At 46.3% G+C, this 21,896-nt stretch overlaps 1 protein-coding gene across 4 annotated transcripts; it reads left to right on the forward strand.

Moving 5' to 3' along the window:
- Window positions 1–28: 28 nt before the first annotated feature.
- Window positions 29–20,091, forward strand: LOC139050593 (uncharacterized). Of its 4 annotated transcripts, none has more exons than XM_070527157.1 (4): window positions 29–310; window positions 11,730–12,308; window positions 17,455–17,670; window positions 18,701–20,091. In XM_070527157.1, exons 1-4 carry the CDS (start codon window positions 233–235, stop codon window positions 19,424–19,426), a joined length of 1,599 nt encoding a protein of 532 aa, XP_070383258.1. In that variant the 5' UTR covers window positions 29–232; the 3' UTR covers window positions 19,427–20,091. The 4 variants fall into 4 exon arrangements, with proteins under 4 accessions (XP_070383258.1, XP_070383257.1, XP_070383260.1 ...); XM_070527156.1 differs by lacking the exon at window positions 29–310 and adding an exon at window positions 6,600–7,092; XM_070527159.1 differs by lacking the exon at window positions 29–310 and adding an exon at window positions 7,151–7,282.
- The last annotated feature ends 1,805 nt before the right edge of the window (window positions 20,092–21,896 follow it).

Raw genomic sequence — 21,896 nt, forward strand, 5'->3', positions numbered from 1 at the left:
GCTTCGCGATGCCACCTTATACTTTCGCATTCGGCGTCGCTTTCTGCTGGCCGCTTCAGGTCATTTGGCAGTCTGGACAGGCGATTGATCTCGACTGTCAAACCCATAACGTTTAGTAGTTGACGACGCTTTCAGGCGGTCTGCACGGTACTCCTCCAACTTCTCGCCGGCCTCGCTCCTGTGAAAGCAAGCAGCACGTGTAGGTAGGCAGGAACTCGCTTGTCTGTCGAGCATGCTCAGTGATAGGGTCGACGTATCCAATAATAGCCTTCGGGCGGTGCACTGTGATTCGGTGCCTCACACGTCACTGGTAAGTATCCGCTCCTGTTTTATAGAGCAGCTGTTCATGCTCAGAAATGTTGTGAGCCAGTTGTCACTTTTTTTTTTAAAGGGAGAATTATTATTCGCGAAGTTCGTGTTTTGAGAGTTTGTGGGGACCTTTAGGGGGCAACTAGGGCAGGCGAATGTTGAAGCGTGCGAGTGTGTCAATTAGGGCTCAATTGAAGATTACTTAATCCTCACTTCAGGCTCGTTTATAGGGGTTATAATAAACGCTTAGAATGTTACCCCGTATTCATAGGAGCATTGCAAACGGCAAAAATTTGTATCGGTGGGAAATTGGCGCCACTATGTATGTGACGTGTACCGAAAGTTCGAAGTTCGTGCATGAATTATGTGCTTCGAAAATAAATTCTGAACCCTGGTCATCCAATTTTTACGCCTTATAGGAGACTTGTTGCATTTCCTCGGGTTCCTCAGTTAAATAGGTGAGCCAGAATGTTGATATTTCGTTGAAGAAGGAAGCAGCTTGCGAGTGAAGAACGTTAAATCTTTAAACAAAGTTGGTTAACTACAGCCTTGGTAGAAAGTTACTGAAGTGTTCCACAGTGTCATACCGCCGGTTTCCGCAATGTTTTCCACAGTCCTAAAACAACTTTGGAACACACGCACTACAAGTTCAGTGAGAATAAAGCAGCCGTTATGTTTAATTTGGGGCGAAAGTTTCACGTTATGGGCATATAACTACAAGCGCTGCAAATAATTACTCAGCAATCGTCGCCCCCCCCCCCCCCTCCCCCATATTTTCGTGCGTCAGATGTAGTTCGCAGTTTGTATCTCCGCTGTCCTCAGCGAATTAAATGACGCGCCTAGTTTGTATTTGGCAAAAGCAAGGGGCACGTTATGGGTAATGTGTAAGGAAAATTTTAAGTATGCGGGTTCGTTACGGGCTTTGAAATAAAGTACGCCTGCAAGTGCTACGGAGCGCTATTTGTATGGCGCAAAATAGAGCATTCTGCTATGGCGGAACTAGATATTCAGCCACAGTCACATTTAGCGAAGTCGGGGAAAACGCTACGGAAAATTTGTGTGTAAAGACAAATATTTGTGAAGAGAATACAGTCTTCGTAAAATAAAAAAATATTTCGCAAATGCTCGAAAGCGTTACATCAATATTTTAAGCTATGTTTCACAGTGTCCCGAGGGAACTATTAGGTTACGCAAACTTAATATTTCGGTAGAAATAAGGGGAACATTGTGGCTTGTGCGTAGGCGAAATTAGGAGTTTTGTGGCTTACTACAGCTTGTGCAGTGAGTTAAGTATTTAGGCCCCTCTAAGCATATATAATTGAGTTTTACGAGTGGTGCAAAATGTGGCAGGCAGCCGTCGCATTACTGGGGGGAACATTTACGGCTAATCTCATTGGACAATTAAATACGTGTAGATCAAGAACTGCCTTTCAAAAATGAAAGAAAATAATAATACTTCTTAGAGATGTCATAGTGTCATTCTGTGTAATATTTTTCTGAAATCCGAAAACAACTGTACAAGATACCAGCTTCAAATTCATGGAACTTTATGGGAAATGCGAGGTTTAATGTGTTCCGAATCTTTCACGTTCCTGCGCTCATTTGAAATGTCGCAAATAATACCTTAACTTTCGTTTTTATCTTATCTTCGTGCTTCATTAAGGGTTCGCAGTTGGTTTTTCGACTGCCCTAGGGGAACTAAGCTACGCACCTTTTTTTTTCACACTTAAAGAAAACAAGGGGCATGATTTGAGCAATGATGTGGGCAGAGTTGGGTGAGTGAATTACTGCCTTTGCAAATAGATACGTGTGCAAGTGCTCCGGAGCGCTAGTGGTGCATTTTAGAAGCACCGCAAAATTGAGCACGCTGCCCTAAGCATAAGCTGTCATAACCACGAACACCGCCAAGAGCAGACGAAGAAAAATGCGTTTCATCACTATCGCAAATGTATGTGCGGATTTGAATGCCCGTGGTCCAGTACAGCGTTTGGGAAAAAAATTCCTTAAGCAAGTGTTAAAATGACTGACGCCGCTATCATCAACTACATTTCCGAACGTCCCGATAAAACTGTGCGTTGCAGTAACTTTATATTCAATTGCGATGGCAGCCATGTCAATTGCAATGTGGCGCGGAATTTTGATGTTTCTCAATCAATTAGGGGCGTTAAAAGTATTTTTTGAACCCTTGTTCTATGTGTTATGGAATCTTCTCCCAGCATCCTTTGAGAAACAAAGGGGCTTCTTGTTTATGTGTGGTAAATGTAAGAATATGGTAATGGGTGATGCAGAAGCAAAATTTGAGGTGTGTGGGTTAATCGCTTCGTTTGTAATGAATTACATATGCAAGCACTCCGGTGTGATATGCGTGTGTCTCATGAGCGGCGCAGAATACAGCCCTTTGTCATGGCAGAACGACCAAGTGCCACCAATATGAATTTTTTATGAAAAGCGGGGAATATTACTACGAATATCTGTGTGAAGTTAAATGTGTGGATCAACTGCAGCTTCCGAAAAAAAAACTATGCATCAAATGTTCGAACATTTCAAACAGATTTTTTAATCTCTGCGTTGAAATATCGTGAGGTTTCTCTGCTTTACGCCAAGTTTATATTTTGCGAAAATGGGGTTGGTGTTTAGTGCATTGTGTGGAGAAACTTTAGCGTTCCTGGTCTGATTGGGTGCTTTGCTAGAAATTACTACACCGATTTTCTAAAATGTAAATGAATAAAAGCGGAATAGGCGTCACCTTATAATGGCGATGGCTACTCCTTTTTGCGTAGCAATGACAACAGTATAAAATATATATCTAGTAAGGAAACCAAAAGAACCAAGCGCTTAGGACAAAAAAATCACAGCACACATTTCTGTCACGCGCGATACTAAACGTTTTTTTTAATGCGTCATGTGAAGTTTGTAGCAGGTTACCCTGGTTCACTAGGGACTTAAACAAAGTGCCTTGTTTATATTTTTTACACGCATATTATGGGTAACGTATGGGCGAGTTTCAATAGGTGTGGTCTGTTTATGGCATTAACCACAAATTACGTATGCTAGCGATCCGGAAAATTGTAGCTGTCTTTTTCGAACAACCAGAATTTATCCCGCTGCCCTCGTAGAACTGCGAACGAAACTGAGATAGAGTTAGCGGGAAAAAACTGGAAGGAGACGTAGGCCATGTTGCCAGTGTTCTGCCGAAGTGTAATGTGCATGGATGAATCACCTTAGTGAAGTTCGTTAAGTAGGGCTTGAAAGTATTGTACGCGGCCAAAGTTTCCAACAGGCGAGTGCTATACGGGCAACATTTTAAGGTACGTGATCTCATTACAGGCAACTGAAATTCTTATTTTGACCGTAGAAAAGAAACAGCTTTGATGTAAAATGGGTTCAGATTTACCAAGATGGCACACGTCCACTGCAGTTTTTTTTTTCGTATGACGGAACACGAGACATTGGTCGATCTTCTGCTGACCCAAGGTCATTAGTCTTTCGCAGTAAGAAGTACAATTAGCATACCTCACAAGGACAGACTGATGGGCTAATTAGCAACTTAGCCTGCCTGCCAACCTGTGGGCTTCAGAATTCGTAAAATTTCGCAGTGACAGGTAAGAGGTACTAACTGGGCCTTCTTTATTTTTTTGCCCTGGGCGTGCACTTTGTGTGAGATACATATGTGTACGTATTACAGTGATTTACCTTTAGGTGTGTCAAACGAGCTGCAACATATCTTGAACAGAAAGTGAAAAGCAGCACATTGTCTTTGAGATAACAGTGCCATCTGCAGCAACTTAGGTGTTGCCGATTTGTTGGCGTTGTGCGCGAGATTCCATTTGCGGAAAAGTCTACATCGGACAAACCGGCTGATGCGTTAACGGTCGGGCACGGGAACACGAGCGATCAGTAGCTAATGAAACTTCATTTCACGTGGGTATGGATTGTAGGTCCTGAGCATGTGCGCTAATTTTTACTGGTGTTCGGATTCTAGGCAGGAATGGGAATGCTTTGGGCAGGGAATTCATGGAAGCATATCAGAAAGAACGAGCGCCTGTGTTAGCGCTACGTCGGCTGTCGCGTAGCAAACAAAAACAGTTTTAGAAAACATGCAGTCATCTGTTCGCTTCTGTGATATGACGCATTTGTGGCTTGATGCGCAGAGCGCTTGCGCAAACTTGTTCTGCTGCGTATATAAGTGGCCAAACTGTTCACAGCAGAGATTAGTTGCCAATAGCGCTTCTCCGGTTTGCCGTTGTCTTCTCTTGCCCCGTCTTAAAACTTCGCTTAAGAGTATTCATTAATTAGTATGAACCGACTCAACTAGTAATTTTATTATTACGTTGTTGTTATGGCACATGAAACTATGGAATATAATTATATAAGTAAATGAAAAAGATGCATAAATAACGCGAGCTACGACAAGCTTCGCGACGACGTTACAACTTCCTTTCTACTTGTAGGCAAATAAATTAATTACGGGATAAAGTGACGAGCATGCAAGGTTCGTCACATGTACTGTTTCCGTTTCATGTTCTGTTTGCCTCATAGGGACGCTGCTATTAACGAAAGGGAACCGACACGAGTACATTGTTTATATTTTACTGGTTACTGTTTTAGAGCGCAGCTCTTAGGCGCCCGTTCTTACGTTGAGTCCGCCCGAGACTGCACCCTTCTTATCCGTCTATGGCTTGGAGTAGCATTTTCAAATGCCTACTCTTTCCTTATCGGAATGGCCAACAGCCCACTGTGTGACTTCTGCGGGTGCAACGAAACGATCGAGCATCTTCTTTGTCAGTGCTCTCGTTTTAACCCACAAAGAACTGTCCTCTCAGCCACCTTAGACAAACTGGACAAGCGCCCAAAGACAGAAAACAAGATCCTTGGAACCTGGCCTATGCGAACATCAGCGCGATCCGCTATGAAGGCGCTGCTGCGACACTTGAAAGACACGGGACTTTCTGACAAATTGTGACAGTACACTGTGTGGCGCAGGACTGTACGGTGACACTGCGTAAGTCTAGGAATGCCGTTGCGGGTTGCGTGACAGTGCCCACAGAAATAGTTCGTGTGTACGTGCGTGTGTGTGCTTAGTTTTTTTTTCCTTTTTTATCCTTCTTTCTTTCTCACCTATTGCATCCCCTTTCCCCTCCCCCAGTACAGGGTAGGCAACCGGAGATAATCTCTGGTTAACCTCCGTGTCTTTCCTTTGCCTTTTTCTCTCTCTCTTGAGCGTAGGTGTCGTTCCTCGCCGTAACCGAGTGAACAAGCTCATTGAAAGATGAAAGCGAACGCGGAACGCAGCAGTAGGCGACAGAAGAGCGCGCGGGGAGGGAAGTGGAGGAGGAGCTGAGGTCTAGCCACCGTAGCGGAGGGGAAATGGTCTGCGCATGCGCCGAGTTGCCGGCGGTCAAGGCATCTGCAGCCGCGCGGGCGATCTCATCTGGGCCTCCAAAGGGGGGTGGGCAGGTTGGCGTCAGGTAGGATGGGCTGTGCTCTCCCGCGGCGTGAGCTGCTGACGTCAGGCCGCGTTACCAGCGTGTATGGCGTGGGATCAATGTTCCTGCAAAGGGCGAAGGTGAACGGCTACGAGGAAGTCTCGATGTAACGTTGCGTTAGGTGTCGTCGCCACTGGCACTGGCAGCACCATTTTCCCGCTACGCGGTGCCTCTCTCATCGTTGGTAGAAAAGCGCAGTACCGTGCAAGACGGGCTGTGCGGCGACAATGGCTACGATGTGGCGCCAGAGTAGCGCGTGTCGTCTGTTTGGAAACAAAGCGCGCTACTCACGGCGTCTTCTTGCTAATAGACATCGTGTACCTTCATATTCACATTTCAAATATTGACACGCAAAGTGAAAACACGTATAGAGCTGCGTTAATATTTCGCATTAGGGAGTAGCCTTATCGTCGTAACTTTTCTTTTTTGTGCTGGCTTGCAAGTGTTGCAACGTTACTGATCGTGGCAAGACGCCCTTTCGTTTACCGAAATCTTATCGAACGTTGGCGTCGATACTATAGCGAATTATCTTGTTTAATCAGCTAGATTGTGCGCGTGACGCGAATAGCGCAGTAAATTCTGTAACGGACGCGAGCCGCACCGTTACGCTGCAATCAGCGGTGGGCTGTGTACAAACGGCCGATGCGTTTGACTCGGAGATCCGATTACGACGATTGTGCTATCTGCTCCGTTGAGCTCCGAGTGTTACTTGTTTTTTTCTGGGCGTAAGGTCACCTACCTTTCAAAGCCACGCCTTTGGCATTGTCTCATTCTCCACCGTCGTAACTGCGACACATCTGGCGGAAGTGCGTCGTTTTATGCCGGAAACCCCCCTCCCGTTGATAGGAGAGGTCATGCTCACGGGCGTCGTGCTAAAAGAAGCGGCCGATGCTCTGGTGGTAACCCTGGCGCAGCTAGCAAACGAGAACATCGTGATCTCGCCTGATCCACCACGCTGACCTCCGATATGTTTGTACAAAAGGAAGTTCACTTCCTGATGCGGGGTGTGAATCGATAACTCTTCGCCATATTAAGTTACCTGTAATGAATGACCGGAAGCGAGGTTCTTGGCCTGTGGATCAAATTTTGACAACCGACGACTGTGCTCACCGCTATCGTCGCGCTGTTAGTGTTACTTTAGATGGACAGTAGCGCGCCCAAAAAAGTGTTCGATTCGGGACTCACAGATTGGCAATTGGCTCTGACGACTGATTCTTTATCGTCACTACATCGTGGGCTGTCCTGCATAAGAGCTACTCTGCAAGACTGCTGGGACGCCATCATCTGCTTCTCCACGGTAAGGAATGTCCGGATGGGCTCTGACACATTCGGAGGGCGGCAAAAATAAGTTTAATATCACGCAACTGTTGCACAGCCGGCCGCAAATGTTTTCGGCGAACGGCGCGGATTTCGAAAAAAGCTAGATGTTGTGGCATCCTCGCTAAGTACCTGGAATTCCGGGTTGCAGTGTACTACTGATCGCACAGGTAAGCGCAACTTATTTATTTGAACTTGTTATCAGCAAGGTACGTCGACAAAGTCTGTCCGACGTACATTTAGACAGAGCGATCACGCAAGGGGGCGTCAGTGCCCACTGCTTCATGTGGTTCACCTCGCCGGCAGCCAGCGTCGGAGCGTAGACAAACTCGCACATGGGCATGTCCAGCGCACGACCTCATTCCGCAGTGCCAGCACGCCTAGGGACAAGCGCATACGAATCGAGCAAACGAAGATCTCCATAGTACCCAGGCAAAGTCGTGTTTTCAAAGAGCAAAAGCGCCCAGAATTTCATTCTCGCGCACCCACTTATACTCGCGTCTGCGCACCAACGTCAGGCGATGCCTAACACGACCGTGTCTCGTGGTGGCAGGGGGATGTCAGTGGCGCAGGGATTCTATGATCTTGACTGACAGGGCACATGTTAATCATCCGGATATTTTTGAGTCGGCTACAAGACTCGTGTATCCAGGAGAGAATATTGATTCCTTTGGTTTTATTTTACGTACAGTTCACTATAAATTGGGCATTATTCCACGCAGCGACATCCCATCCCATAGTGCCACCGAATCCTTCCTACGACATAGCCAAGTTCTAAAATAGACCGAGATCCGATGGGAAAGAACAAAGGTCGAAACAATTGAGCTGCCGTCCCTGAGGTAACGTTTCAGCAGGTGCTGCAGAATCCTCGTTCTAAACACTGCGACCTGCTCTAACATCAAAATGCGCTATGCTGGTACAGCGCACGGAGGTAAGTGGTAAGTGACGTTATAACATTGCGCGTATGAACCTACTCTATGTGAAAGTGGCGAAATCAGGAGATCATTAAGATGCCGTCGTGTACGTTATTTCCACGTCGAACACGGAGCTCACACAGCTGGTGGACAGCAGGTGTGCGCGGAATTTGCCTGCGTATTCAAGCATGTTATTCTGTCAAAGATACATTTCTTGTCATGTGGGCTAAAAAGGCAAGATGAACAAGCGGACTAAACATTCTGGGTATATGTTGACAGAATTTGGAAGAGGCGTATAGAGCTAGTATGACTGCGAACATGACAGTCCGATCGTTCTAAGACTCGCTAAGCTGGAACAGTTTGCAAAAATAGTTTCGAACTGTGCGTCAGCTGTGTAAAAAATAAATAAATAAGCAGTCTGAGTTAACAGCCGAGATCTACTCGCATTGCATATAGAAAATTGACGCGCAGAAAAAAGACCGTATCAATGTAGCAACCACAAATAAAAGGGCGAAATACGCGTAGCTGAGCTCGATGGCCCGCCTCTCCTACCGGCGAGCATAATTCAACCTCGATCGCGCTGCTGCCACACAAATTTTTTTTATTTCGTTCTTTTTTCCTTTTTGCTACGCCACACTTTCTACGCATGCGGCGCACCTTCCATTTGGCAGTACACACAACAGTACGGCCTGCTTAGAGTCTACTAGTCCCGCTCTGCTATATAGGTCATACTCTTCACTGAAAGGCCGGCGAGGGCGCTGAATTCGATAGCGTTGTTCTATTGCGGGGATACGTAACTAGCGAAACGTCTAATTTCCCTGATCCGGAGGTTTACTCGTAGATGCTATAGTGGTCGTACTATACTCGCATCGGAGTTGATTTCGTTATCAACATAGCGCTTTCTTTGTAAGCATTGCGTGTGACAAGTTGTAGGTTGGATTTGTATCGATTAGATTGTTGAACTCAGCGGTGCCTGCATCGCTGTCTCGCTGGCGTGTGTGCAGTCAGCATAACTCCAGTTAAGCAAAGGTTCGTCTGTACGCAAAACGCTTTCTCTGCCCTGGAATACGTATCCGCGAGCATTGGATCTCCATCGGCCGTGTGTGACGCTAAGTTCGAGTAAACCACTCCATAACGGTAAGTCACTGCTACTGTTTTTGTCGGCCAGAACATAGCAGTTTTGTTGGTTGTTTGCTGACTCCGGGCGTTTTGTTACTCATGCGCGATGGGCACGCTGTATCAATGAGCGGTGATGCATGCCCTGCCAACATGCATGCAATGTATTTTTTGGCGCTTCTGCAGCCACACTCAGTTGCGCTGCCAAACTGAAAGTGTGTTGATTTCGGCGCAGCAGAACTGTGTGTATGCAGACCCTGTGCTCGGAGCTTAAACTTGCGTGACACTGAGTTTACGTTTGCGTGCGTGTGCGCGTGCTCAAAATTAATCGCCGTGGCTAGGAGGTCGCGGGGTCGGTTTTCTGTCGCGGCGGCCGCGTTTTGAAATGGGTGAAATGTGAAAAAACGCTCGGGAGCTTAATTGACGCGGACCTCAATCAACCCCTAGTGGTTAACATTATCCTGGTGCCAATCTACTGCTGCCTGTCTCATAGCTCCGATGTTTGTTTGGAACGTTAAGCCTCATGAATGAAGGAAGGGATGGATCAATCAATCAGTCACTTCATCATCTCCGCTGTTCTTCTCGTCGGGTCTATGTGTCGCCCGGAATTCATTTCAAGATGGGGCCTTTCATGGTGCGTCGCACATGTCGTGTGTTTGACACTATAGTCGAACGTGAAGTGTCTGTTGAGTGCGTGCGAGCGAGCTTTGTCAATCGCGTGTTGTTTGGCGGCATATTAGATTTCATGTGTATGCTTTCTCCTACACGGCAATTTTTGTCCAAGCGTGTTTCTTCAATTGCTGTCTCCGATTACGAGGTACAGTGAATTTAAGGGGAATGATGATTTGTCGACCAAGCTTCATGTGGCCCCATTTCCTTTGCCGGTTAATCAGCGATATACCTGATGTTCATTTTCATCAACTTAATTGCAGTGATTTCGTTTTAAATTATGCACTTTAGACGGAATGTTGTCCTTTAAAAGGTGAACATGCACAACGATGAAACCATGTCACTTTGCTGGGAGTTCTACTTACCGATCTGGAGAAAAACGGACTTAATAAATTCAGCGACATCCACTGTTAGTCTAGCTCTTTGTGTTTCGGCGCCGTAGTAAAATGCAATACGGAAAAGTTTTAAGAGGTGCAGAAATGCATTGCATGGCACATTCTAAGTCCGCATTTTTCAGAACTGGTGCTATACGCCGAATTTACGAGCGTAGCATTCCTTGTCTCGACATCCCCTTCCCTTACGGTTTTGTCGAATTTTATAATAATAGCACGTAAGCAGGAAAATTTGCCGCCGTGTAGGCGACGTACGTTGACAGGCAAAATGTTGCCAGTGTGCGTATCACTGCTATTCAAAATCAAAAGTAAGTAAATCACGGCATTAAACCTGTACCTACGTTGGCGGCTCAGGTATCTCCAAAGCAGACAAGCCTTTGGACTATAGCGCGCGATAGTCAGCCGCCTCGTTGATTTTTCTAAACTTACCATATTCGGACAAGCCCATTTTTGGCCATTCGGCAGCTGCGCATTCTTAAGGAGCTATCGCAAACCTGATGTGCATGTGGGCACGTTATAATTCGGAGAGGTAGATTTGCGTACCGCGCTAGAGACACTGACAGCCGGCGACTGTCGGAGCAAAAGATATTTGGGCAGTGGCGACAACTGACGCGTATGCTAAAAGGCAGCCAGAGCGCTGTTTCTCTTAGCCTCTTGCTCGGCGTCAGTATACTTTTGTTAAGCCGAGAAAGCGAGAGGGGTCGTATTTGAGAGAGCTCACGCAGTCATTGTAGGTATAACTTATTAGGCTCAAACATGTGCTGATCAGAAGTTACAAGGCCTCCAAGTGTGCAATCCTTGCAGAAATTTCATGCTTGCTCGGGTATGGTGCACCTGCGTTCGACACGCAGGGTCCGCAAATGACTTGAACGGACTTGGGCAGCAAGACAGGGAACAATGGCAGTTCGCGCCCGCCGCCCTTCACCACGGCGGGCCCACCGCGAATAGGGAGCGAGCATGTTTGCAAGATTAAACCGTAGGCGACCCACTAACTGTATCATAAGTTAAGCATTTAGGATATGTAATGCGTGAGTTAATGTCGTGCGCTGTACTTTGGTATCTTTGCGTAGACGCGAAAAAAAAAAAACATCAAGTGATCGTGCATGTGTCGCTCGCACAGATGGGTTGCAAAATGAGACCGTGAGACCCCGCTAGTGGTAACGCAAGTTAATCATGTACGTTTTCTGATGCGTAAACAAATATAACGTACACCTTGTTGTAACTTGTAGCTCTAAATGCTACTTGTATATTTGGCCACGCCACTCAGCTATCCTAGAATAGCAATCCTGCATTTCTGCTGGTCAACTTGCCTTTCCCTTGTCATTTCTTCAGCATGAAGCTGTCTCTTCTGCTCGGTTAATTTCGCTGCTTACTTTATTTCTGCATGCCGTAGTGGAATATAAGCCGAGCGAGAGTCCAAACTCATCGCGCCCTCACGCAATGATTCCAGTGTAATCTACGGGGAGGCTTAGCGGGCAGATATGTGCTGCTCGCAATGTAACCGCTCGTCCTTTTGCTAATTTCAGGCATTAGAGACTGCACTGGTATACCGGACTATGGAGCTGGTGCGAGAGTTCGGTGATCCCCAAGTCCTGGTACTCTCCGAAGATCACATCGTCCTGAAACTGAAAACTGCTTGGTCGCAAGACGTGCCGGTCCCAGAAGGACTCTCCCTTGCCGACGACCGCGGTCACCTCGTGGCCGCGCGCCGCAGGTCTCTGGTGCCTTTGGCGAAGAACAAGTTGCTACGACAGGCGACCATCTCGAAGGCCCTGTTCTGCGGTTGCGTGTCCTTTGACTCCTGCGAGCGCTACGCCAGCGCCGCCAGCGAGCTCCTCCGAGGCACCCAGGAGATATGCATCGTGCACAACAGGGACACGGTCCACAAGCTTATTCGAATGTTCCCGAACGTCAAGGTCCTAGCGCTGCCGCACGATCTTTGCACACACGCCTTGGAAATTGACGAGCCATGCGGGGACCGCTTTAGGCCGCTGGTCGAGCGATGCCAATTGAGGGAACTGCTGGGCAACATCGGCGGCCTGTGTGAAGGCCGTCTCCTCTTGAGTCCGTGGACTACACTGGCGCTCATTCGCACGTGCCCTGACGTAAGTAAAGTCGCTATGCACGCTAGTTGCTGAAACGCCCCCCGGAAATGCGTAGTAAATGTGCACACAAGTACTCATGAAAAGGGACGGAAGGTTAACCCCCGTTGTAGATCAGCTAGTAGAACAACGCATGAGTCAGGTGGAAGTTGTGGATCTGGCTATGCTCTAGTATACACATGTTTGTGCGGAAGTAGTTGCATATATACTTTGCTAACATACACAGTACGAAGGGACATATCGGTATGGTACTCGCTGTTATTGTGCAAATCGAGTTTTCTCGTACGTGGGAAAAACGTCAATAAAGTTATCACTTGAAACGTCGAAGTTGAGGAAACATCCATCTCCCGTGGAAGAGCCTGCAACAAAGCAATGGACTTTATGCTCCGTGTATCTTGCTTGTAGGGGCCTTAACGTGCGTATAGAAAATGGGTATTGAAAATGAGCTAAATATCGCTCTAGAGGGAGGAAACCTAACGCTAGGATTTTACCTCGCATCCTGTGACTTATCGTGGTCGCTGCTAAAACTGAGTACGCGGGGTCAGTCCCGGGTTCAAATGCATATATGTCCGTGTACCGTGCATGGGGGTCTCGTTAAGGAACCCCAGGTGGGGAAAATTGGGAGACAACCACTACGACTTGCCTCAGGTGGCGAAAATAAATTCAGAGACAACCACTACGACGTGCTTCATAATCTTGTAGTTTGGGCTCGTGAAACACCAGAATTCAATTTCGGTAACCCAACGATAAAAACATGCGTGTGACTCAGTTTGTAAAGGCCGGTCGACTATATTCTAGTTAAGGATGAAAATCAACACCCGATGTAATAGACTAAGACAAAGGAAGGCACTTGGTAAAGCTGGCTGAGAGCTGGGAATTCATTCGTGTGATAATAAAATTCAAACAGCGCTAGACGACAGGACCAGGCGCATACCGGCGACATCACCGGGCGCATGCGTGCCGAGTTTTGTACGTATAAGTTGACTTCTTGCTTTAAATAAATCAGGTGTAAGTAAGTCCAGCGCCGTGTTTGTCTCCTCCTCTTTCTGGTCCTCTCGTCTAGCGCTGTTTGAATTTTACTGTTACCATAGAACACCAACTCGCCCAATCCGCTGCCCTTCTGCATTCGTGTGAACTTGTTTACTATGGCAAAAGAGTGCATGTTATGTCAACACTCAACGACGCAATAAAAGAATGAACTGGAACTACAGAAAAAGGAAATGTCTAGAAATAATTTACGGTAATTGTCAATGAAATCAAATAGCCGAACGTTTCTAGAAAACTGTTCCCTTTGTTAGATGAATGTTGCACTTGAAAGCGTATCTCTGTTGCTTTAAGAATGAATAAGCAATGTTCGTAGCATTGGGTGTATTGTCGTAGCCTATATGAGCGCATCTATATTGATAGTATCGGTGGTGATACAAATAAGGCCCATCATCATATGTGTGTTGTGGCCAGCGGCCTGAGCGCCGGCGTAGGAGGCGACTATCGCCCTCCCCTCCCGTCATTCTGAGCTTTCTAGCGCAGCACCTAAACTGTCATGTGCCCCAAAGCTCTCGCGCGAAAGCACGTGCGTGTGAAAGGGAGACAACAGCTTACGTGCTGCGACGAATGAGCCTGGCAACTTGGTTTCGCGAGAGCATGCCCCCCCTTTACATCTGCGCCTTTGTATCAGCAGCGGTGAAAGGCTGTTCACAGACTGGAAAAAAAAAAAAACGGGTTAGAAATCGACCGAAAGCTATACGTCCTGAAAGAGTCACCAGGCTACAGTTTTCTCAGCAAACCCTCCGCCACCTTGCCGACTACCGTTGTTCCGTACGTTTGGCATAACACACGGCATCAAGCGACATTGCACTGAGTCAACGGCAATAGTATATATATATATATATATATATATATATATATATATATATATATATATATATATATATATATATATTTATATATATATATATATAAAGGGATAAATATGAGTCAATATATATATATATATATATATATATATATATATATATATATATATATATATATATATATATATATATATATACAAATATGCCTGCGACACAAATTCTATAGCATCAACGAGAAGATGGCCGGTCTTGTTGTGAAACTTAATAAGAGGTACAAAATGAAGGTCGTACAGGTCTACGCACCTACATCCAGTCATGATGACCAGGAAGCCGAAAGCTTCTATGAAGACGTGGAATCGGCGATGGGTAAAGTCAAAACAAAATACACTATACTGATGCGCGACTTCAATGCCAAGGTAGGCAAGAAGCAGGCTGGAGACAAGTCAGTGGGGAATATGGCATATGCACTAGGAATAGCACAGGAGAGGTATTCGTAGACTTTGCGGAACAGAATAATATGCGGATAATGAATACCTTCTTCCGCAAGCGGGATAGCCACAAGTGGACGTGAAGGAGCCTGAACGGCGAGACTAGAAATGAAATAGACTTCATACTCTGCGCTAACCCTAGCATAATGCAAGATGTGGACGTGCTCGGCAAGGTGCGCTGCAGTGACCATAGGATCGTAAGAAATCGAATAAGCCTAGACCAGAGGAGGGAACGGAAGAACCTGGTACATAAGAAGCCGATCAATGAGTTAGCGGTAAGAGGGAAAATAGAGGAATTCCAGATCAAATTACAAAACAGGTATTCGGCTTTAACTCAGGAAGAGGACCTTAGTGTTGAAGCAATGAACGACAATGTTGTGGGCATCATTAAGGAGTGTGCAACAGAAGTCGGTGTTAACTCCGTTAGACAGGATACCAGTAAGCTATCGCAGGATACGACGGATCTGATCAAGAAACGCCAATGTATGAAAGCCACAAACCCTAGAGCTAGAATAGAACTGGCACAACTTTCGAAATTAATCAACAAGAGTAAGACAGCTGACATAAGGAAGTATAATATGGATAAAATTGAACATGCCCTAAGGACCGGAGGAAGCCTAACAGCAGTGAAGAAACTAAGAATTAGCAAGAATCAGATGTATGCGTTAAGAGTCAAAGCTGGAAATACATTACTAATGTGGATGAGATAGTTCAAGTGGCTGAGGAATTCTGTAGAGATTTATACAGTACCATTGGCACCCACAACGATAAATGGAAGAGAGAATAGTCTAGAGGAATTCGAAATCCTACAAGTAACGCCGGAAGAAGTAAAAGCCTTGGGAGCTATGCAAAGGGGGAAGGCAGCTGTGGAGAATCAGGTAACAGCAGATTTGATGAAGGATGGTGGGCAGATTGTTCTAGAGAAACTGGCCACCCTGTATACACAATGCCTCATGACCTCGAGCGTACCGGAATCTTGGAAAAACGCTAGCATAATCCTAATCCATAAGAAAGGGGACGCCAAAGACTTGAAAAATTATAGAGCGATGAGCTTACTGTCCGTTGCCTACAAAGTATTTACTAAGGTAATCGCAAATAGAATCAGGAACACCTTACACTTCTGTCAAGCAAAGGACCAGGCAGGATTCCGTAAAGGCTACTCAACAATAATAGACCATATTCCCACTGTCAATAAGGTGATAGAGATATGTACAGAATATAACCAACCCTTATATATAGCTTTCATTGATTACGAAATAGCGTTTGTTTCTGTCAAAACCTCCGCTGTCATGGAGGCATTACGGAACCAGGGTGTAGACGAGCCGTGTGTAAAAATACTGAAAGATACCTATCTATTTATTTATTTATTTACTTATTTATAGCGGCTCCACAGCCACCGTAGTCCTCCATAAAGAAAGCAACAAAATCCCAATAAAGGTGTCAGGCAGGGAGATACGATATCTCCAATGCTATTCACTGCGTGTTTATAGGAGGTATTCAGAGACCTGGAATTGGGAAGAATTGGAGATAAGAGTTAATGGAGAATACCTTAGTAACTTGCGATTCACTGATGATATTGCCTTGCTTAGTAACTCAGGGGACCAATTGCAAGGCATGCTCACTGACCAGGCAAAGCAGAAGGGTAGGCCTAAAAATTAATCTGCAGAAAACTGAAGTAATGCTTAACACTCTCGGAAGGGAACAACAGTTTATGATAGGTAGCGAGGCACTGGAAGTCGTAAGAGAATACATCTACTTAGGGCAGGTAGTGATTGCGGATCGGGATCATGACACTGAAATAATCACAAGAATAAGAATGGGCTGGGGTGCGTTTGGCAGGCATTCTGAAATCATGAACAACAGGTTGCTATTATCCCTCAAGAGAAAAGTGTATAATAGCTGTCTTAGCAGTACTCACCTACGGGGCAGAAACCTGGAGGCTTACGAAAAGGGTTCTACTTAAATTTAGGACGAAGCAAAGAGCTATGGAAAGAAGAATGGTGTAACGTTAAGGGATAAGAAAAGAGCAGATTGAGTGAGGGAACAAACGCGAGTTAATGAGATCATATTTGAAACCAAGCAAAAGAAATGGGCATGGGCAGGACATGTAATGAGGAGGGAAGATAACCGATGCTCATTAAGGGTTACGGACTGTATTCCAAGGGAAGGGAAGCGTAGCAGTGGCGGGAGAAAGTTAGGTGGGCGGATGAGAATAAGTTTGCAGGGACGACATGGCCTCAATTAGTACGTGACCGGGGTAGTTGGAGAAGTACGGGATAGGTCTTTGTCCTGCAGTGGGTGTAACCAGGCTGATGATAATGATGATGATGATGATGATGTGCTCAGGATTAGCTTGCACTAATCTAGCTGGTAGGTGGTTAATATTAAAAATTCTAATTGTCTAACGGACAAGGAACACGGGGTACAAACGGTGACAAGAAACTGAGTGCTTAATTCAGGAAACTGCTTAACTATATATATGCACGCCCAGTGAGTAAATGGTTGTACGCTTATATATATGTAAATTCTAGTGGAAATTTAGGAGCAGAAAATACGGATTACACGCAGGTCACGTAATACGTAAGGCAGAGACCTGGTGGTCTTCTAATGTAACTTTATGATCGTCAATTGAGGCGAAAAGAGGTGAGGGCGCGAAATCATTTGCAGCAGCGATTCAAGTAGAAACTTGTAGGCGTAGCCTGGGTTCTGCGGAGGTGTGCATTAGAAAACCTTGGTTCAGTAGTGGGCTGGAATTATGCTGGGGAAAGAAGTGAGATATATGCTCATGTTATTCTCATCACTTTTTAGGTCCGCCGCATCGACTCCATCTGGCTCGGGAAATGTTTCATGGAGCCGTGCGGCCTCACCACTTCGGCTGTTCGTAGATCGAAGAACTTCACCCACCTCTGGCTTGGCTGCTTGGATAACTCGTCCGGCGGAGAGCTGCACAATCAAATGGGTCCAATGATAGCGTTCGACGTCAGGACGGCTGCAGACAAATTTCCCTCTGTGGGGAAATTGCAGGTACGAGCTCGACATGCCGAATAGAAATTGCGAAAATAAATCATAAACTGAAGGACACTAGACAACCCACTGTATGACGTAGTAGTTCTGCGGAAACCCGCAAGGTGGAGAGAAGTAATGAATAAAGGGAAAATGAGACATCCACCTGTTCGTAGCAATTGCTACAAAGGAAACCCATACGGGTTCCTCGAAAGAAAAGCCTCATAGTTGAAGAAAAATTCGTCCCGGACCAGGATGAATTTTTCTTCAACTATGAGGCTTTTCTTTCGAGGAACCCGTATGGGTTTCCTTTGTAGCAATTGCTACGAACAGGTGGATGTCTCATTTTCCCTTTATTCAACCTACTGTATACTATGTTTAGCTCCTTAACAAGGTAGACGTGATGGTGCTTTGTCCTGTGTCTTTTAAGGTGGTGTCTCGTCTTCTCTGTGTATTCGCCGTACTATGTATCACCAACTATAGCTCATCTCGGCATCTGATGAAGTGAACTTGCATGAGCGTTGTTCAAATTTCGCACAGTCGTGTTAACGGTGCTCGGGGTAGTCTACTCGACGAGCGATTGCCGATTAAACCAAACATTAACTTTATCATGGTGTCGACAGTTTCACGTTTGTCCCTAGTTGATGTCTTGGCCTTGGACAACCAAAACTATGCGGTTCATCGCGTCCTTAAGCTAATATCGGGACAAGAAAAACTCGTATGCTGGAAGCTTCTATATTGTCTAGTCTTCTAGTCTGCTTCCTAAATTTTTGTTAGAAATATTTAACCTGGCAAGACATGATTCTGTACGACTCTTGACATCAATGTTGAGCCTGTTAGAGTCGGTACTACATTTAAATGCAATCTTTGTGATAAAAACTGTGATTTTCTTGTTACCCTTTCTTTAGTTTCTACTAAGAAGGGGAGGGATGAGTAGGGTCGCGGAGAGGGCTAGGTTCTTTTTCGGAAACAATCGTACAACATAGAGGAGTGAACAAAAGTCGCATGCTTTCTTGAAAAATGAACCTGATGATGCGCCCCAATGTTGCAGTTGGCTGTGGAATCGCTGGAAGAGATCGCCAACGTCCGGGCTTTCTGCAACCTCCACAGCATCATGATAGAAATCAGTCCAGCCCTAGCGTTCGCCGACGCGAGTTCTCAGTTGCAGAAGATGCTTGCAAGGTTACCCGCGCTCAAAGAGCTGGCTCTCGAAAATTGCGGCGGTGTGCGGCTCTCTACAATATCGAGGCTATGCCCCAAACTGAAAGCCCTGAGGCTCGTGAGGTGCCTGGGTTCCCCGGACGACACACCCGTGGGCGGAAACGGGTTCCCTAGTCTAGAGTGCGTCGACATAAGTATGGACATGTTGACAGCAGCTTTCGGCGCATTCTTGTCGGCGACCCACGACAAGCTGACCACCGCGCGCTTGGGCCACGACGGCATGTGTTTAGAGTTCCTGCGACACTGCGTCCGCTTCGGCCGGCACCAGCCGTTTACGCGGCTCGAGCACCTCACCTTGAAAACGAAACTTTCGCTACCTCAGCTGGACATCGAGCCCGAAGACCTGCACGACGTACTGAAGGCCCTGCCCGCTCTTCGACACCTAGAAACGGACAGCTACGACTTGCGACTGTTCACGGAGAACTACAGCGTCCCACGTGGTCGGGTGTCCCTGTCCTGGACTGGATGCGTCCACTGTGCCGTCCATAGGCCCGAGCTTGCGTTTTGTGAGAGACTGGCGGCCTTCGTGAAGGACAGTTTCGTACCTTGCGAGTAGAGTGTATTCAGCGAGGGATAGATGACTATTTGCAGAAGCTCATGCGCAGATATCGTTCAGGTCAGTAGTCGTAATTTCTAGTTTCGTCTTGAATAAATTAAAATCCAATCTGTAGGTTTACTTCTGACAGGCGTACCAGTGGTCAAGCAGTGACGGTGGGAGACTGTCTTGCCGTACAGCAGTGTTTTGCTTCAAGAACGTCGTGTATACCTAGTGCAAAGTGTCTGTTTTCATAACATTTTAACTTTTATTACTGGACTCAGAACTGTGCGCCGTGAGGTGCTTTTCACCGACGGTGTTGTGTGAAATTCGTTTCTGGTTTTCTACGTGAAATAGTATTTGATTTATTTTTAATTGGTCACTCTTTGGTACACACGTAAAGTGCAGAAAGTCTGACTCTACTGATAATTATTCCCTGCAGTGCTTTCTTATGACTACCGTACAGTGTACAGCGCATGAATTGATTTATTTTGTATACGTGAAAATGTTACGCATGTATGGTTTTGCTTGCTGCACAGGACACTGTAGCAAGATCGCCGGCTGTTGAGGTCTCAATCTTTTCTCTTTCCTCATTGTTCTTGTGAATTACTTTTGGAGAAACCTATTGCGCTCTTTATAAATCAAACATGCGAATATAAATAAATTTGCGTGACCTTTTTTTGCGCACAAAATTTGTTTGCTGCACTTACCTTGCCTCGTGAGTGGGTGAAAAAGTGCTTTTTTTGTTTTAGTCGGTCGATGAGCATAATTGCTTGCGGGCGGAAAAAAGGTTAACCTACGTAGAGTTCTCAGCTATTATAACGTGAAACTCGGAGTACATGGCCACCGGCGCTTTTCTCGCCGCCGGTGGACTTTGGAGAAGCACAGCTAATTATTATTATTTGTTTTAAAAACGTATGCATTTGACAGGAAAGGGAAAGCGAGGAGCAGGCTCGCAATTGCCACAGGGAAGGGAACAATGCATGCCTACTCTTCAGAAGGAAGGTGACAGAGACACAGAAATACAAGATAGCAACGAAGGGAAAAAAGAACGAGCAATGGTACAAATCTAAAAGGATAAAGTAGAACATGCAGTACAGGTCACACACAGTAGGGCAGGCCACTGAAAGACACGCTACTACAGAATGTTAAATAGAAGTAATAATGTCTGAGCTGCAAATGCGAGCCTCAGTTATTTAATCCTAGAAACGTAAGCAGAGCGCGATGAGCCCGATCGCGCTGAGACCCACGACCATTCGGGTACGAGCATTCGTCGAGTGTCGTACACTGCAGACCGAGGTGGTGATAGGGCCTCACTAGTGACATGCGCTACGCAATGAACGCGGGACACTCCCATGTCGGGTGCTGAAGTGTCTCGCGGCAACCGCAAGACGTACACGATGGGCTGGCCACACCTCCATGTCTCTATAAACGTTCGCACGCGTTCACACATCCCACCCGCAGCTTATGCGTTGTGGTATACGATGAAAGCGAGATCCTTTGTGACGCATTGTCTTTGAATATGCAGCCCAGCGACCATCCAGCGCTTATCTGTGGTGCAGAATTACTGACCGCCATGCGGTACGATTATCGCGTTCAAACGCGGGAATTGCATCATTGCGTACAGTTGTCTTGCTCCTATGTTTTAAACAGACGCTTGTCACTATTGCATGGATGGATGGATGGATGGATGGATGGATGGACGGACGGACGGATGCATATATATGTTTATTGCGACAGGAATTGCTTCTTGGCTTGGTTTAGGAAATGAGCTGAGGAGAAAGGAATAAAGTGGCCAAGTGGAACTTGACTGCAGTGGCGGAGCTGGGAGTCTGCGTACGAGGCTTCCCTCCCTGGCGACAGGTCGACAGGTCGAGACAAGACAAGCACTAACTTTCACGAGGAAACTTAGCGCTTATCCTGTCTCGGCCTGTCCCTCGTCCTTACTGTGCTACTTTACTAGCATTAGGATGAATAACTAACATGCACAAAAATATTCCCTTGGGAAGCACGGGTTGCCGATTGTGAGCCGCTGGTCGGATTCAGCTCTCGTAGACCTTAATCGTGGTTGCGTGGTCACGTGCTCGTGCCGCTATGTGTAAGGGACAGTTCTCAATCGGGTGTTGCGCACTCTGGCGACGTGGCATCCGGCAGTCAGGACATTCGTGTTTGGCTCGTCGTCGGTTGCCTGCTCTTCGTCATGCGTGATCGCGGTGGCCATCTGAGGGTTTTCATAAATCAGCCAGACGAAATAGGGCATCTCGACAAGTCTTTTCGTCCATTTCATTTCCTGGCTTGTGCGCGGCGGCATCAAGACGATTTGAGAACTGCTAGGCATTCAGCGCATGCCGTGAGAGAACACCCTCTTTCGTCAAACCTGCATCGGCCCTTTCTCTGCGCGGCCGCTAGGGATTGAGCGTTTACTTGGAGTCACGAATAGAGCTGGTTGTCGACGGTGCTGCATGCGAGGAAATTAGGTCGCTTTAAAAAA

Source organism: Dermacentor albipictus, chromosome 10 (assembly GCF_038994185.2).
Source record: "Dermacentor albipictus isolate Rhodes 1998 colony chromosome 10, USDA_Dalb.pri_finalv2, whole genome shotgun sequence".
Classification (NCBI taxonomy): domain Eukaryota; kingdom Metazoa; phylum Arthropoda; class Arachnida; order Ixodida; family Ixodidae; genus Dermacentor; species Dermacentor albipictus.